The 18,081-nt window shown below is 43.2% G+C and overlaps 3 protein-coding genes across 4 annotated transcripts in view; 1 reads left to right on the forward strand and 2 right to left on the reverse strand.

Moving 5' to 3' along the window:
* eps8l3a (EPS8 signaling adaptor L3a) overlaps window positions 1–18,081 on the reverse strand; it is a 273,109-nt gene that overhangs the window by 110,466 nt on the left and 144,562 nt on the right. The window lies entirely within an intron of this gene.
* On the reverse strand, window positions 170–7,986 carry LOC142895733 (prostacyclin synthase-like). Its single transcript, XM_076036979.1, has 10 exons — window positions 7,677–7,986; window positions 6,962–7,085; window positions 6,185–6,360; window positions 5,535–5,678; window positions 4,351–4,478; window positions 3,274–3,455; window positions 1,705–1,840; window positions 1,206–1,387; window positions 619–770; window positions 170–483 (listed from the first exon to the last, which is right to left on the reverse strand). The coding sequence occupies exons 1-10, from the start codon at window positions 7,742–7,744 to the stop codon at window positions 333–335; spliced, it is 1,443 nt and encodes a 480-aa protein (XP_075893094.1). The 5' UTR covers window positions 7,745–7,986; the 3' UTR covers window positions 170–332.
* On the forward strand, window positions 9,825–17,349 carry thumpd3 (THUMP domain containing 3). Of its 2 annotated transcripts, none has more exons than XM_076036976.1 (10): window positions 9,825–10,046; window positions 10,384–10,682; window positions 11,330–11,407; window positions 11,488–11,901; window positions 12,274–12,404; window positions 13,192–13,261; window positions 13,509–13,624; window positions 13,732–13,833; window positions 13,922–14,045; window positions 16,892–17,349. In XM_076036976.1, exons 2-10 carry the CDS (start codon window positions 10,437–10,439, stop codon window positions 17,087–17,089), a joined length of 1,479 nt encoding a protein of 492 aa, XP_075893091.1. In that variant the 5' UTR covers window positions 9,825–10,046; window positions 10,384–10,436; the 3' UTR covers window positions 17,090–17,349. The 2 variants fall into 2 exon arrangements, with proteins under 2 accessions (XP_075893091.1, XP_075893092.1); XM_076036977.1 differs by lacking the exon at window positions 9,825–10,046 and adding an exon at window positions 10,053–10,172.

Raw genomic sequence — 18,081 nt, forward strand, 5'->3', positions numbered from 1 at the left:
GCTGCTCTTCACAAACATGTAGAGCTGAATGCTCAATACATAGATCACTGAAACTTTTTCATATTATATTATACCCAGCCACACACTGATGTGTGTGTGTGGTTGACATGAACAGGTATTTTTTAGATTCAGGTATCTTAAATTGAAAGTGTGACCCAACCAAGTTGAATTTAATACAACATTTAGATTTATTGATAAATATAAATATTTATATACAGCAATATAAAAATAGACCATAAATAGACAATACAAAAGTGCAAAAGGCAACGTGCCCTTATAAACAATGTGTTGAAATGTGCTTAAATACATATATATATTTTTTTTACTTGTTTTTAAAGACTGCTCTTATATTTGTATCGCACAAACAGGTCCCCTTCTGGTTGCAGCATCCCAAAGCCGTAACGACTGGCATCCACCGCTGGCATCTGAGCGTTGGGGTCACACAGCTCCAAGTCGTAGTGGGTCATCATCATGTAAACAAACCTGTGAGGGGGGGGGGGGGGGGGGAGTCGAAACAGGTGAGACACAAAAACCAAAACAGCCAAGCGGAAATGAAAAGCTTCCTGAAACATGTTGCGACCGCGACCGGCTGCAAATCTGTGCCACGACTCAACTCACTGTCTGATGGTGCTGATAGCAAACTGCCTTCCGACGCAGCCGTTGGTTCCTGCTCCCCACGGCATGGTGTAATATTTCAGCTTTTTACCCCCTTTATAAAAGTCTCTCTTTGCGGTTCCGTCTTCATTCAGGAAGCGATCGTACTGGTACTTCTGGAAATAAAAGAGCATTCTGGATTAGCAGCTAATCACACCGCTAGTTAAGAAAAATCAGCAAAAGTCTTTCTTATGTGTCAAATTTCTTCAGCCTTTTATTTATTTTTATTTTTTTAAAGCAGACGCACTGCAGTGCCCTTCCCACGCCAGTGAGCTGCGTCCCCCCCCCCGGCTAATCCCTCTGCGCCTCACAGCTCTGGGTTTGACCTCTCGCAGGGTAATACAGGGTTAGCCTGGCGTAGGCGTGGATTCCACCTCACGTAAACAGCCACACTAATAAAGACGTTGCGTTCCGTCCCCAGCTAATAGCGCCGACAATTACAGCTGCGCCTTGTTTGGCAGCACAGGAAGTTTTTTTTTTTTCTTTTCGAACAAGTGTAAAGGTTAAAGGCAGTCAAAAGGCATTCACTCAAGCAGGACGCCACAACAAACCTGCGGCTCGTGGTAAACCTCAGGGTCCATTTGGGGGCTGTTGAAGGGGAACAGACACAGCCTGTCTCCTTTCCTAAGCAGGTACTCTTGGCCGTCGGCCATGTGGATGGTCTTTTCCTTTACTACTTCTCTGGTGATGAAGGGAGCAGCCGTGAGTCTGAGTGTCTCTTCTAAGGCACTATCTGGGGAAGGGCAGAGAGAAATGTCGACATCAGCACAACAGCAGCGTCCCCTCTGCATTATTTATCCATGTTTTTATGAAGTTTGTGGGCAAACTTAATGCAAAGCTCTGGATTTCCGCTTCTCGTTCGCACATTGTTACGGGTTTGCAATAGTTTAGCATACATTTCATATGTCACCTCTCAGATTTCTTTCTATATTTTGCAATATGAGCCAGTGGAATATCAACATTTTCCCCTCGTCTCGCTTCTAGCAGGAAGCTCCTGTCACCTCACCTGCGAACGTCTCTGGGTTTACACAATCTTGGACGGAGCCTTACCAAACACCGGAGTGACGACAGGTCTGTCGAAAGAAGAGGTGTCCAAGGCTTCCATCTCCGTCTTCACTGCTGCCAGAGCCTCGGGATGCGTCAACAAGAAGCCCAGCAGCCAAAACGAAGCAGGACCCACGTTACCCTGCAAAACAAAAGGCTGACGTGAGCACACCAGCCGCGCCGTCCCTCTCGCCGTCACATTCGGCCGCTGACATAGGTGCCCGTTCCAGACACCCGCTTGGCAATGACGAATATAAACATACTTCTTTTTTTTTTCCTTTCTTTTTTTAATTTAAGCGGCGCATGTTTCAACTGAAGTTACATCACAAGTTCGCACGCAGAGATGTTTTGAGAGAGGCTTTGGTCTGGACAGCGTCAGCACTGGCACTGCACTGGCAGTAATGGTTTACTTAAAAAGGAAAGCCATCGGAAAGCTCAAGTGCTCTGCCAAGCCGCTGTGTCGAGTGGCAGGGCTTTGTTTTCACAGCACAACAAGGCCGGGGAAGACGCGTTCTCGAGGAAGCAGAGAGCAACGCTGCTGCTAAATTCACAGTAAACTGTCCAAGGAGGCCTTTGCTTGGCACCTGATCTCTGTGGAAAGTTTTTAGGGAAACTAAAAATGTGATTAAGAAACAGCAAGCAGTTACGACATAACACTCGCGTTCAAATGGAAATAAACCGCTGCGACAAGTGCAAAAAAAAAAAAAAACAACAGAAAACTAAATCAATGAGCAAGCAGCCTTTGGAGTAACACAACACCATTGCCACAACAAAGCTGCAGGCGAGACCGGATGACTCATACTGAGTCCATCTGTGTGTGTGTGTGTGTGTGTGTGTGTGTGTGTGTGTGTGTGTGTGAGAGAGAGAGAGAGAGAAAGACGTTTAAACTAGTTTGAGGTCTGTGTTCAGCCAAAACCACTTCAACCTGTTAGGGCCTGTTACACTCGAATATCGTCACACCATAGAGTGAAGGTACAGATATTTACACGTTCTCTTACAATCTGCAAAAACTATGAAAACGATAAATAGAGTATACTTTTTTTGTTTGTTGAGGTATCAGCCTCAGCGATTGCAGAGGCAGACAGTGCTCCCAAGTGGTAGCTAGTAGTACTGCTTACCATCCCACCTTCATCGTCCACAGTGAACCTGTCCCAATATTGTACATTGAATTCCGAGCTGTGTCAGACTCTAGAGGACCAACCTCACATCGTTCAGCATCAAACCAGCCAGAGCAAGCCAAAACAAATAAATACTACTGCTACTACTACTACAACAACAACAACTACTACTACTACGGCTGCTGCTACTACTCATAATAAATATATTTTAATAGCCTGACGCTCAGATTGAGTTTTTCAGTAAATCTGATGCCCTGTTGTCACATCATTGGTTCAATATTTTTTAAGGCCTTTGAAATCTTATCTAAGACTGGATGCATTGCGTCAACCTCACAAAGCCTCACTGCATCAAGTTTCCTTAACTTGCATAATCTTTTGAGTGGATCACCAACTGAAACTCCTGCCTTTCACAAACAAAATTGCATCTCCTTTTTCTCCCCCCTGACCTGTGACTCACCTGCGTCGCCCACAGTTGCATCAGCACGGCTTTCCTCTGAGTCTCCTCATCGGCGCCTTCCTCCTGGAGGATCTGCCTGTAGGCGTGGAGCCAGAGGCTCGAGCCCGAGTCCTCGGCCAAGCCCGCCGACTCCAACAGCTCCCACAGTCTCTGCTGAGCGCTCTGGGCCGATCTCTTCTCCTCTGTAGCGTAAACAAAAGTAGAAATGGTGTGGGTTGCATGGGTGGGGAAAAAAGATCAGAACAGCCACCCTCTAACCGAATGCTAATCAGTATAATCTAAAGACCTGCATGCAGATCTGGCTGCATCAGGGGACAGGATGAGGGGATGAAGTCGGATCTCCTCGACCGTGATGGTGAAAACCAAAAATGAGTCCGTTAAAGGTACAGTGTGTAAAACTCTGTCATCCCGTGGTCAGATTTTAGATTGCACCGCTCATTCACCCTCACTCACCCAAGCTTGCCAGTGAGCTACGGTGGCCTGCACAAACAAACTCGAAAACCTTGTAAACCTTCTTCTTTGTTAGTTTATTAGAGGATGCGAGTGTTTTATATATATGTATATATATATATATATATATATATATATATATATATATATATATATATATATGTATATATATATATATGCATATACTGTATATAAATATATTAAAACAAAAGAAACATTTGGGTTTCCTACCCTTTGAACGGTTCTCATATCCATACACGTATGTACTTGTACTGTGAGCATACACTTTTATTGATGCATTTATGGACTGTTTTTACGCTGTTACCAATAAAAAAAACAACCCTTAAATCAGGCCAAATTTTTCCCACTGGATCTTTAAAACAACAGAGCACTGGAGACACTATGTCAGCGCCTGAGTAAGAGCAACCCCTCTGCGGTGACGTCACCGTGCACCGCGAGTAAGATCAAGTCGCGGGGCGACAGATGTTTGCTGTAACAACGCTACGGCGTGAGTCAGAAGCTGTAATGGCCGCTGATGTACAACTGGCATCCATCACTGCACGACGGCTGAGATTTGTTTTTCCCGCCGCAGCCTTTGACGTAGAGAGGTTCTCCTCGGTCCTTTACCTGTCTTCAGGGTTCCTCTGGCCAGCTTGGTCAACAGGCCTTCGAACCTCTTGTACTCCTCGTAGACCTTGGAGGGATCCGTGCCGTTGTTGTTGGGTTCTCCTCCGAACAGCGTCAGGTAGCCAACCCTGCAGACAGAGGACACATACAGAGTGCGTGACCTGCCTGAACACTTGATAGACCAGGGGTTCCCAAACTTTTAAAGGCCACGGACCACCCAAACAGCATTCGCTTCTGGCCCGGGATCCCCATTAGTAAAAACCAACAGACAATGTTACAAAATATGTAAAGAAACCTCAACTTTTAGAATGTTTTTCTTACTTGTATTTGCTTTTCAATCATTGTTATATTTGTTGAGAGTAAGAACAACTAAATATGTTTTGATAATCCCTGACATTTTCATACTTCAGCTGACCAATTCTAAGGTTTTTTTTTGCAACAGTGTTTTCCACAGTCTGTCCAATTTTTTACTAGCCGGGCCAGCTTGAGGAGCAAAACTGCCTGATAAATGGTGCAAAACAGCATGTCTCACACAGATGATGGCTTGAATAAAGTTTTGACTGGCTTGCAATCATATGATATATTATAGATTATATTTAACAATAATAATAATAATAAAGAATAGTTATCTAATCACATGTTTTTTTTATAGTAAACTATTAAAAAGTAATTTGATTATATTATTTCTGAATTCGCATTTTTTCTTCTTTTCTCTCCAATATTTTCTACGGCCCCCCAAGCGAACCCTGCCCCCCCCCCCCCCCCACACACACACACACTTTGAAAACCACTGTGATGGATGACGCTTTCCTACGGTTGGAAAACGTCCCTCTGTTTGAGAGCAAAGACGACAACTCCCTTCTGAATCTGGAATTTTTTCCAGCGTGGGACTCAGCTCGATGCGTTGCAAAACCACCAGCCGCACTCACATTGCATGCAATACCTCAAAGCCATCATCAAGACGCACCTCCCGGAAACAGTCACCTCCGGGTGACCGCCGGCATTTACGTTAATGCTGAGGTCACCCAGCCGCATATTTCCGGAGTTGTTTACAAACAGATAATGACAGTCATCACGCCCGTCTAAACTGTTTACGCGAGGCACTTCGTACATGAATGGATGCCTCTCTCCGCAGACGCACAAAGTCGACGTGGGCGGATCAAGGTTAGGGGGCAGCGTCTTACTTGAAGAGCACTTTGTACGAGATGCTGAACAGTCCTTCCTCTTTCCAGTCTTTCTGGTTCCCAGGCATCTCGGCTTTCAGCGAGGCCCGCAGGTGTTTGCCCACGGTGCTGTTCAGGGCGGCGAGGTTCATTCCAAGGAAGTGCCTGAAGGCAGAAAAGGTCACGGCCGCAGAACAAATGGTTAGGTGCGCAAACTGAAGCAACGAGAGGAAACAAACAAACAAACAAACAAAAAAAACAAGTCTTCAGTTCCCTTATGAGGGTTTACACACCGACAGGCTGCAAAGTCTGAAGCAACATCGGAGGCAGTGTGTCGCCATATTTTAACATTTCAATTTATTAAGTAACGCAGTCAATTTGGAGATCAGCCTCAATTCTTGGACGTATTGCGTCTCACTATGGCCGTCCTGCTACTTTCCGTTCTACCCAACAACAAACTACACCGCTCACAGCTGGGAAATGACAGAAGGGAAATGCCTGAAAATAAACCTACCAAAATAGAAACTAAATTCCAAACTAATACCCACAACCGTCACCATCACAAGGTTTGAGTGGGCGGATTACGGCAAACACTGCGCGGTCTCATGAAAACGAAAACGAGGATAAACGAGAAGTGTTCTGTGAGAGGAAGATCTCAAGAGGGACTTTACTTTTTCATCACTTCTTTGACTTTAGCCGCCCGGTGATGGGGGAGCTGCAGGTGGAAGATCCTCTGCATGAGGACCTGAGCGTAGCGGTTGAAGTCCAGGGAGTCTGGGTCGCTGATGACCTCATCGTACGCGTGCGGGTCCAGCAGCACCGTCACGTAGCGGCCAGCGGCCCGCACCTGAACATCACAGAGGCGGACGTCAAAATAGCACGGAATGTTTTGCGTACTTGTGTTCGTGTAGAGCACCTTTTTTTTTTGCATACATATAAAAATGCTCAGATTTTTTTAATTGAATTGAATACTGTATTTCGATCAAGTAAATTATAACAAAAAAAAACCCAGCTAAATAAAAAAATAAAACAGTTGACAAAAAAATCTAACAAAATAGAAGCTGCATTTAAGATTACATGAGCGAAAAGGAGTAGGAAGAAGTACAAACTTATTTTTTAAGTTCTGTATCTTGGAAATCTTACAGCCAAGTCACAAACCTCAATAACAATTTCTGGATTACAGAAATTTAATTCTCTGTGTTGAGAATGACATTTTTGTAACATAAGAATTTTACGCTCTCTTGTAGCATCTCTATTTAATATCACAACCAACCACAAATCATTTGATTGTATCTGCAAGTGTAGGACAAAATTGTAACATTTTTGCAAAATATAGATGATCTCTACTGAAAATGAGTTCTAGTTATTGCACAAGCATAAATTTTGCAGCAATTATTGTGGACGAGGTTTTCTTGAACAGGCAAGATTTGAGATATCGTCCCACTTACTGTGAAAATGTTGCCGTGTTTCTGCTTCATTCGATTCAAAAACTTGGAAATGTCTTTTCCAAATTCAAGCGCATGACCCAACCACGGAATCACCCCTTTGTCAAGAGGAGGCTCACCTTTGGATCTGGACATTCATTGGAAAATAAGAAAGAGATATGTTTGCCATTAGAGCCATGAAAATAATAATAATAATAATAATAATAATAATAATAATAATAATAATAATAATAATAATAATAACAATAATAATAATAATTCTTATAATGTCATTTGTGATGCACTTTTAATTTAAAACAACAGTGCAACATGGTTATTGGTGGACAAAAATCATATCCTTTTTTTCCCCCTCACAAGCATATATTAAATAAAGTAAATGGAAATGGAAATATTGTTTCCAAATGTCCTCATGGGAATACACTGAGTTCACCACACATGCAGGAGAACAACATTCCTTACTTAACAACCGACTTGTCAGAAGAAAAAAAAAACAACTTGCATAGACAAACACCGTCTTCCCATTGTGATTAAAAAAAAAAAAAAAAAAAAAAAAAAAAAAAAAAATCTGAGTTAGTGAGGGATGCTAAAAGTGAGAGTTGAGACACGACAACAGCAACGCACAGTAGTGAAAAGTACGTTGTAAATAAAACCTTTTTTTGTTTGTGTTGTCATTGTAAAATAAAGTAAATGAAGTAAATGAAGCTGTGAAGTCACTCACCTTGATCTCCGTGCAAGAAGAACGTAGAGCAAGACAGCTTGGACGCAGAGGAAGACCGTCCAGATCATCTTCTGCGGGTAAAGAGTGTGCGAGTATGTGTGTGTATGTGCGAGAGAGAGAGAGCGCGCGAGCGAGCGAGAGGCCGTGTGTGTGCTCGCGTGTGTTTACTTCTCCACCGAATCCACTCACCTCGCGCCTCACGTGGCGTTTTAAGGGAGCTCCTCGGCGGTGACGTCATCGCAGACGCCCGTCACAATAGCGAGCACGCCGCTCACAGAGTGACCTAATTGGACAACCGTGGTGTACCGAGGCTGCCAGTTTGCACACTGACTTGGAGCGACGACCTGGCCCCACGAGGAAGTTTCCACCCAGCACCAACACAAGCAACGCATGTTTTCCCGAAGTTGTCACCATCGTCACTTCCTCCTCATTTTGCAATTTATAACGTATCGAACACCCTCCTGATGCTTCCTGTACGGGCATAAACCTTATCGGAGGAAAGTTCTGAACGACGCAATTCAACTCTGTCACTGTCTGTGACTCACACACATGAGTACGCGCACGCACGCAGTCACCACGGCGCGCTGTCATGCTCTCTTCCAGCTGTGCACTGCATCATCATCTGTCTCCGAGTCTCCAAGTCCTCTTAAGTGAAATGCGGGTTTTGACACTTGCCAAAAAAAACAACAAAAAAAACAGAGTCATTGTTATTGTTACGTTGAAAGGTGGAGTGGGTAAAATTGTGTCATCTGGTGATCAGGTTGTAGACGCACCGATGACTAGTTCACATCAAAACACATCAAAAAGCAGGTCGAGAGCGCATTATGATCACAAGGTTCCTGTAAAATACGCCTGTTTCAACCATTTGTTTGCTTACTCGTGAAAACACAAAGTCAGTCACACAAAAAACGCCATTATTACATACCCCCAGCCCCCATGACACACACACACACACACACACACACACACACACACACACACACACACACACACACACACACACTGCCGACGCTAACAGGCTTGGATGAGCCTAGCATCTTTGCTCACTTCTTCTCCGCCCCTTAAATGCATATTGCAGTTCATTCTGTCTAGTTCTCTCTGACATTTGAATTGAATTGAATAATAATAATAATAATAATAAAATAAAAAAATCGAATTCAATTAAAACTGATTTGATTTGAATTGAAAGCCTTTATTGTCATTGTACTTTTCAGAACAACAAAATTAAGGGTGCAAATCCACTGGGAACAAACAATTAAAATGAAAAAGTACACAGTAAAGTACAATAATTCCAAATGCAACAGTTCCAGACCATTGTTCCATCGTTGAATTGCCAGACCATTACTCCAGAAAGTGGATATGATTTCCCTTGGAATATCTTTCACCAAAGTGATAAATCCAGGTTGCAGTGGAAATGAAGTGTAAATGAAAGCTTGCCAGGCGTAGCAATTGTAACCGTGAGCGATGGTGGGAAATAGAGCCAAAGGTGAATCGTAAATGTTGGATATACATCTCAGAGCAGTATTTATGCCCAATATGCACAAAACATTCCACTGTATTTCAGTGACAGAAAATAACTATTTGTTCTTGGCATTTGATTTAATTGAGGACAATGTGAACAGCCTTACACCTCGCCATCTTGGCAGTGCAAGATGGCGACCCCCTGTGAGCAAGACCTGTGTCTCCCAGTTTAAGTTTACTTCTGTTGTTCTGCTAGTGCAACCTAGGTTCCATAGTGGCCCTCAATGGTCTTCCATTTAAAACAAGTCACACTAATAAAAACCCATTCATTCATTCCATTCATTTTCCATTCCCGCTTAGTCCCGAGCTCAGGGTCACGGGGGTCTGCTGGAGCCTATCCCAGCTGTCATAGGGCGAAGGCAGGGGACACCCTGGACAAGTCGCCAGTTCATCGCACTGATAAAAACCCAAGAATTCTAATTAAGATTTAAGACCTTGTTGATCACACCCAGCAAAACTTTTGGACTGATTCCATCATAGAAAGAAGAAGGCAAGATTACAGGATTACAATAAATTTATATTCGATGTCTCTTTTCTGTTTTGTAATCTTTTTTTGTTTTACTCCTGCTGCTAATTTGTAACAGACAAAACGAAACACAAATCACAATGTTCCTCTGATGAATGTCATGTTCAGTGATGGCAAAAACGTGCACGATTGATTTGATATGATGGCGCAACAATTGACCGGTATTTCAAATATCATTGTCGTGCTCTCTCACTGCACATGTCTCCTTTTAGCTTGAAAATTCCTTTTCAGGGCGTTTTACGAAGGCTCGCTTTTGTTGTGAAAGTTTTGTACCGGAAGTGACGCATCTAAGCGGAAACGGCGTCTTACCTCGTGTTTGACAGGTTGGTCCGACTTGAGTTCGCAATATTCACTCACCCTCACCCAAATGTAGCAATATTCTCCTGAAATTCAAATGATTGGCTCATTTCAGGAACACACTCTATAATGTGGCATTGTTAAATATAAAAGTGCGTCTGACGCTTCCTTATTTTTCTACCTCACAACTTTCTGTCTCGTTTAAGCTAACGTTAGCGGGCTAAAGTTAAATGCAGTAACGTTGCTTCCTTGCTTCATTTCTAATGAACATTTTAACGTCGTGCTAGACTAGAAATGGCAGATCACGCAGTATTGACAAATATTCTTGTGTCTTCTTATTTTTTATTTTTTATTTTTTTTTAGGTGTCATTGAAAGTCCTCCTCTGTGACACCTCAGCATCTGCCGCATCAGCAGAATGTCCTCCCAGGAGGATGTCACTCCTGAAGCTGGCCCCGACACTGTGGGACCCTCCAACATTGCCTCCAGTGAAAACGAGCCCGACACTGGGGAGGTTTTCACCGTCGTCATTGGCGCCACGGTGCCCACAGGATTTGAACCCACTGCTGCAGAGGAGGTGAAGGAGAAGATCGGTGTAGATGCGCGGATCAGCAAAGACCGGGGTCGAATCTATTTCCCGATCACAACTGACAAACTGTTCCAGGTATTACAGTGATGTCCGAGCTGGCCTCATTCTTCCATACTATTTTGCACAGTACAGTGTTCATGTGATAATAATGTACACTACTGCTCAAAGGTTTGGAGGTCACCGACTATTTTCTGCATTGAACTCCACTATTAACCACCTCCATGAAATAGTCTAGTGGAATGCTCTTAGAACATTACTAGTGCAGGAAAATCAGTCAGGATTTGCTGAACACATTATGGGATGGCTTAGACATCCCATAATGTCTAAGCCATCTAAGCCATCTAAGCAATCCATTCAAATCCTTGAATGGATTTTAGAGAATGAATATCAAGTGTGCAATATGTGGCAATCGTTACAAAAGCTGAATGCTTTAAAATTGCTTAAAAAAGCCTCACAATTCATATTTTAAGTTCTCACACTGGAATTCTCTCGATCACTTTTAATTAGACATTGAACATTTTAATTTAACACGAGAGTGTTCCCATACTTGTTCAGCACACCTTGAATGATTTTCATGCACTCATTGTGACGGCAGAGCATTCGAGATCATTATTACACAGAACTGCTTTTAATTGAGTTCAATGCAGGAATGAGTCAGTGACCCCAGTCTTTACATTAACGTCCTGTCTTTTCTTTTCTTGAAACTATTTTCACTATTGCAGGTCCATCTTCTGAGGTCTGTAGACAACCTGTTTGTTGTGGTTGAGGAATTCAATCAGTACGTCTTTAAAGAATCCAAGGTAAGATGCAAAAAAATATATGTGTATTTGTTGTTGCTGTCGGGCGTGATGGTCTAGTTGGCAATAACTGCTTTGTGCAGGAGGAGGCATTGAAGGAGCTGCAGCAGCTCGCCTCTAACCTTCCCTGGACCAACCCGCTGGAGGTTTGGAAGCAGAATCGCACCCTGAGGAAGAAGAAAGGCTTCAGGAAGGGAGGGAACGGAGCCAACGCCAAGCGCAGCACCGAGGCTGCCGCGGACGGCGGCGAGGAGAACCAGACGACGCCGGTGGTTGAAACCCAGACGACGACGGCTGACAACTTGCCCGACGCCGATTCCAGCCAGGAGGCCCCGGCTGATTCGCCACCTGTGGCCAATCTCACCAAGTTTCGAGTGACGTGCAGCAGGGCGGGTGACAAGCACAGCTTCTCCTCGAACGAGGCGGCCAGAGACTTTGGCGGCGCCGTGCAAGAATTCTTCCAGTGGAAGGCCGACATGACGAAGTTTGACGTGGAGGTGGGCATTCTTGTTTGGAGGGGCCTGACGAAGAGGAATGCTTTTTAAACAGTAACTCGGAACCTCAGGGGTTTTGTTGAGGTAACCAAGCAGCACTTAGTCTAATATTTAGCTTCAGGCCAAACAACAATGCAGTCACATTTTCCGCGGAGGTAGGCTGTAAACATGATCTCGATCGGTGTTTGTGGAATCACTGGAACCTGTTTTTGTGCAGAAGCCCGAGACATTCAAGTCATTATATTATATAATTGATGCCTGACAAAAAAAACAAAACAAACTTCATTTAATAAGCAGCCAGTCAAAGTAATGACTACTGACTGTGAAACTACTGAAAAATAAGGAAGCTAATCTCTTGCTGTGTGGTTCCTCCAGGTGCTGCTGAACATACACAATGAAGAGATGGTGGTCGGCATCGCTCTCACTGAGGAGAGTCTTCACAGAAGAAATATTAGTCACTTTGGACCCACCACGCTGCGCTCCACCCTGTGTTACGGCATGCTCAGGTTAGTGCTTGACTGTGTTGCTCTGATTTTGAACCATTTCACTCCAGTTCTGCTCACCGACTCGCCGCGGCCTCGACATTTATTTTGACATTCAACGAATCATAAACGCGAATCTCGGAACCTTTTCCTGGTACAGTTTTCCTCAGCCAAGTAATACGATCATATTAATAGTTAATAAACTGGCTTATTACTTTGATTTTATTCATAATGCACATGTTTTAAGCTTGAACCAGCTGCTTGGATGTTGGTACTACCACATCGTCTTAAAATAGAATTGAAATGTTCTAATCAGTGCTCCAACGAATGAGCTTAGATAGCAATAATTGTGAGGCGCATATACCGTAAATCTAATGAAATGACTCTAGAGAGTGTATTAATACTGCATGTGACATCACCTCACTTACAGAAACACTTGTCACAATAAGCAAGATCCATTCAGATGTGCTGGCTTTTAATGATAATAGCATCGCTTGGCAGCGTCGCTCAGCTCCACCTCAGCCACTTCATGCATCATTCAAGCGTTCAGTACAGCGTGTACACGAGAGGCAATTGTCTTTGACGGTTAGGAGCTATTAACACTTTCACATGATGGATCTGGACCGCTGTGAGTCATCAGGTAACGACTCGCAAAACAATAAAAATATAAACGAAATAATCGTTGTGCGTTTGTTCTCCTCGAATGGTGCAGTTTATTTACATTTTTTTCACAACACTAAGAAAATAAAAGCATTGCGACGTAGGTGCCTAATGTTGGTGTGATATTAAATTGACTCTCCTGTTTTAATAGGTTGTGTAAACCGCAGCCGTCCGATATCATTCTTGATCCCATGTGTGGGACTGGCGCTATCCCGCTGGAGGTGAGTTGCAGCCTCTGTATCTACACTATTAGCGCAGTGTGGTGACGCCACTGAAGCCTTCCAGTGAACTCTATCAAATTCCCTCATCGCTTTTATCTTTTTTTCCTGTTTGGCTTGAGCCGCTGGTGGCACTAATACATTTTCACCGCCAACCTTTGTTTCAAACCAGCAGCTCGTGTCGGACCGCAAATATTTTGAGGACGTGCACTTTGTCAGAGTTTAACTTCAGACTTTTTTTCTTCTTCAGGGGGCCATTGAATTCGGCCAATCTTTCTATGTGGCCGGTGACAACAACGACATGGCGGTCAACCGCACGCGGAACAACATCTGCCACATTCAGAAACGGTGGGCGGACAAGGGCAGGTGGGTGCGAGAACCTCTTGCAGGGACGCCCGAGCGTGTTGGGTTGCAGTGACTCACCTAAAGAAGCCAAACTAGCAAATGCTCAAAAATGTCTTTTGAAACAACAGATCAGGACTGCCGATTGACACGGTGCGCTGGGACCTGTGCAGTTTACCCATCAGGAGCGGCTCGGTTGACATCATTGTCACCGACATGCCCTTTGGAAAGAGGTGATGATGATGATGATGATGATGTCTAGACACTGACGAGTCTGCTTCAGCCTCACATTACATAACACATTTGACTTCTGCCCTTCAGAATGGGATCGAAGAAGAGGAACTGGGACCTGTATCCCTCGTGCTTGCGAGAGATGGCCCGCGTGTGCAGGCCGGGCTCGGGCAAGGCAGTGCTGCTGACGCAGGACAAGAAATGCTTTTCAAAGGTGAGCGTCACGCCCGCGTCAACAGGACGAGTTGGAGTTTGCAAGTAGTCGTTGTCATTTCCAGAGAAGAAATACGCCGCCGCCTGAAATTCAAATGAAATCCCAGTGCATGTCCTTGACTGCCTGTTATCTCCCCAGATAGCGATTCTCACAAACTGCTGTTTCCTTGATCAAAATATTCATCCTGCTGTCAAGCAGGTGGCTTAACAGAGAAACTCATAAAAGTTGATTCTGGGGAACTTCCGCATGGAATGGATGAAGTAATGACTTTTATTATTGTGTCATGTCCAAATAGGACCCACCCCCTTTCGGGATTATTAAACACCACAAAAACCAACATTCACACATAACACCACACACCACAAAAACACACCACATAATTGTAGCACTCACTTCCTTCTTAGATGACGCCACAATTCCCCGTAGGTTAACACATAAATAAAGGAGTGAATAAAATAAAAGCACAACAGACTTAATGTCTCACCTAAATGTACTTTTTGTTCTCTTATTCCAGATTTTCTCTAAATATTTAAATATCTACAATAATTAAGTCTGTCTGCATCATTCAGCCACATCAAATCAGCAGTTTTAAACACCTCCTAACGCAAACTCATGGCAGTAAAACACAAAGTGGAACTCATTCTCAACATCAATGTGACAGTAGTCACAGAGTCTTTCTTCTTCTGGGACCCCCCCGGTAATGCCGAAAAGTAACACCAAAAATACATAGAGCCACCAAAGCACACTGTAAATCTTGTCGCTGACCAGTGTGACCTAAAGATCGAACTGGAATCCTCACAAAGTGGCCAAAGCAAGATAATGCTGTGTCAAAGGCAAGTGATAAAAACACACCACAATCCTGCAGTTTCAGACACCACTGATAGCTTATGAAAGCTCTTTAAAGAGCAGAATGTGTGCTGGGAACAGCTCCAGAAGGTAGCCAGGTGTCGGACAGGTGACCAGGCGTGGCGCCGTTTGAAAGGAGCATCCCTTTAATCCTCCAGTCAGGTTGGGTGACATGCTGCCTTTTTAATCTTTGTCAGCGCTCCAAATGAATTTGGCTTCTAATTAGCGATGAATGGAGAGCGGCTCTTGGCTCCTGGCACAGTAAAGGCAATAATAGCCGCGTACGCAGGAGCTGCATTCACTCGCGCTGGGGTGGAAAAACAGTGCTGCATCTGCACATGCTCAGTCTTCTACTTTGAGGTGTGTGCGTGCGTGCCTGCATGCATGCATGTGCGTTTCCAGTGCAATAGGACAGCTCACACAACCAACAACAATCTTGCTCATTTGTGTCGCCACCCTTTCGTAAGAAGAAATGTTCCTTGTTCCCTGGCATAACTTGCACGTGATCAAGGCTCATGGGGTTAAAGCTGAAGTCAGTCACTGTGTTTTTAAGTGTAACACCCGTTGCCTTGGAAGCCGCTCTAAAAATAAAACGTTCACCTCCATTGGATTGACTGCACTTTACAACGCATGGAGAGAAATCTTCTTGTTTTTTTTGGGTTTTTTTTGGTTTTTTCAACTTTTTTGGTCATGATTCTGCATGTGTGTAAGAGGATTAGGGCCTCTTACACAATAAGAGAAAATATTATTGCTGGAAGGAGATTTTCATTTCTCGAAAAATCTTGCTTCTCTATTTTTTGATAGAAACTTGCTACGTTCTTGTGCCTCATAACAGAAACTCACCAACTTACTCCCCCAAAAGTCGTCCACTTTCCACTGCTGCTTGTGCCGATAGCAGTTTTTCCATAAAAGGGAGTTCCTCCTCCCTGCTGGACACACAGAGTCTGAGAAATAAATCTCTCAAGACTTGAGTTTGTGCTGATTGACTTCGCTCTATTTCACAGAAACCTCCACGATGAAAGTCGAGGTAAAAAATAAATGAATAAAGTCGACGTAAAAAAGAGGAAATTTCGTGAATAAAGTCGACATTTCATGATAAAGTCGACGTTAAAAAAGACAAAGTTTAGTGAATGAAGTAGAAATTTAGTATTAAGTTGAATATGGAAAATAAAATGGAAATTGGGGAGTACACTGGATGGATGGCACGCAGAGCCTTTCGACTTTTACCTTTTAACATTTTGACTTACTTTGCGTTGACATTAAAAGCATTCGTCTTTTTTAGTCAACTTTATTCTCAAAATTTAGGCTTAAATCTCGAATTGGAAACTTGAAAAACAAAAGTATCTTAATTTTTTCTCTTCTTGTGGCCCTAATGCATCCCATAATGTCCAGTTAACAAAGTTTACAAACATGAACAATAAAAGCATAACATTTGGATATGAACCACAAGACAATATAGATATACCGACAATAGTGTAGACAATAGACAATACTTTAAATCAAACACGACTAGCCATTCTAAATTCATGTCATTCTAAAGTGGCTTCAGTGCATCACCTTTTTTCATTTCAGAATTGAACTTCAAAATCTAACTGCAAAGCAAGTTGGCTTTGTTTTTTTTTGTTTTTAATACCAAAGCATGTTCTAATGAATAAATGCATTTTGCTGGTAAAAGATTAGTTTCGTTTTATGCTGCCGGACCGTTTTCAGGTTTGTTAAGGTTTGTTCTTTTTTTAGTCGCCCTCCATCACATTTCAACAACTTTGTACGGTATGTGCACTACAAAGCACTTGGGGGATGAATCACTTTCAGCCTGGAGTAATGTGTAAATAACCTGCGCACTGTTTGAATGATGCTGGTAGTATTCGCACGGGTACCCCCCCCCCCCCCCCCTGGAAAAGCTTCCCAGCAGCTGTATTTGTACAAGCGGGGGTCTTTCCCCTTCAACCAACGTGTCGTGTGTTAGCATCAGGCCTCACAGGATTTATGTCCTCTTTCAGGCCGTCTCCAGGATGGGGGGGCTGTGGAGGAAGCAGCACGTCGTTTGGGTCAACGTCGGGGGTTTACATGCCGGAGTGTACCTCCTCAAGCGGACGACCGGCGTGTTCGGCCAAACTGCGGAGGACGTCTATGAGTCACGGGGAGCGCCGAGCGCTCAGCCCGAGGAGAGGGAGGGCGGAGAGGGAGGCCCTGATTGACATTAATAATCCCATTCATGTCCTTCAGCCTGCTCAGCCAAACGGTTTGAGCATATATATACATATTTATGTTCTTTTACAAGCAGACATGCAAAGCATACAAAGGGGACGTTTTCCTGCTCATTTTGTTTTTATTACTGTTCAGAAACCTGTCGGGGGGGTAAAAGGAATTTCATCGCACACATTCAATTCAACTGGATCTACTTCGTAGGCGCCGCATTGCCTTTTGTTTGTATTAATAAAGTTTCAGTGGACATATCCACCGTGGGAATCAAAGTTATTGAACTGATTTTTACAGCAACAACGGTAAATTGTGTTTATACCGCAAACAAAAGGTGAGGGACATTGTGCTGTGGAATAAAATTTCTGAATGCACCGAAAATGCAATTTAACCTTGACAGGAAATTGACCTTATCTTAAATGGTGTGTAAAATATAGTGTAAAGTGTGTAATGTTTGCTTATAAAAAGCTTATAGCGGTGATGAATATATTTGTGTAAGTGCGTAGTATACAATTGTACAGTACATATGCAATGGTATACATACAGCAACAATTTATTTTGAAATCCAGCATTGAACGTGACATTAGTCAGAGGAACATTGTGATTTGTATTTCATTTTGTCTCTTACAAATTAGCAGCAGGGCTAAAACAAAAGAAGATTACAACAAAACAGTGACCAGGAAATGTATATTAATTCATTTAAATGCTGCAGACTGCAACGCGACCTTTTTACAACTGGAATCAGCACAAATTTTCTGCTGGATGTAATCAGCAAATTGGCTCTTCATTAATCAATGTTTTTTAATTGTGGAATTTTGCCAGAACGACTGGCTTGGTCACAACACAGACATTAAACTTAAGCTTCTGTAAATCCAAACTGTACAAAAAAAGAATTAATTAGGCTAAGAACAATGACAACGGGATCAGCTCTAGAGTTTAGTTCAGAACTAATGATAGTTAGAACAAGTCAGATATAGTATATAGACTTTCT

This window comes from Nelusetta ayraudi, unplaced genomic scaffold (assembly GCF_046127955.1).
Source record: "Nelusetta ayraudi isolate G7.1 ecotype Tasmania unplaced genomic scaffold, CSIRO-AGI_Nayr_v1 ptg000050l, whole genome shotgun sequence".
NCBI classification, from domain to species: domain Eukaryota; kingdom Metazoa; phylum Chordata; class Actinopteri; order Tetraodontiformes; family Monacanthidae; genus Nelusetta; species Nelusetta ayraudi.

Coding starts and splice junctions, on each gene's coding strand:
- LOC142895733 (XM_076036979.1), bottom strand. CDS start 7,744: ATGATCTGGACGGTCTTCCTCTGCGTCCAAGCTGTCTTGCTCTACGTT. Junction 5,679..6,184: donor GTCAAAGAAGTGATGAAAAA/GTAAAGTCCCTC, acceptor TTCTGCCTTCAG/GCACTTCCTTGGAATGAACC. Junction 484..618: donor GCTATCAGCACCATCAGACA/GTGAGTTGAGTC, acceptor CCCCCCTCACAG/GTTTGTTTACATGATGATGA.
- thumpd3 (XM_076036976.1), top strand. CDS start 10,437: ATGTCCTCCCAGGAGGATGTCACTCCTGAAGCTGGCCCCGACACTGTG. Junction 13,625..13,731: donor CGGTGGGCGGACAAGGGCAG/GTGGGTGCGAGA, acceptor TTGAAACAACAG/ATCAGGACTGCCGATTGACA. Junction 13,834..13,921: donor GACATGCCCTTTGGAAAGAG/GTGATGATGATG, acceptor TCTGCCCTTCAG/AATGGGATCGAAGAAGAGGA.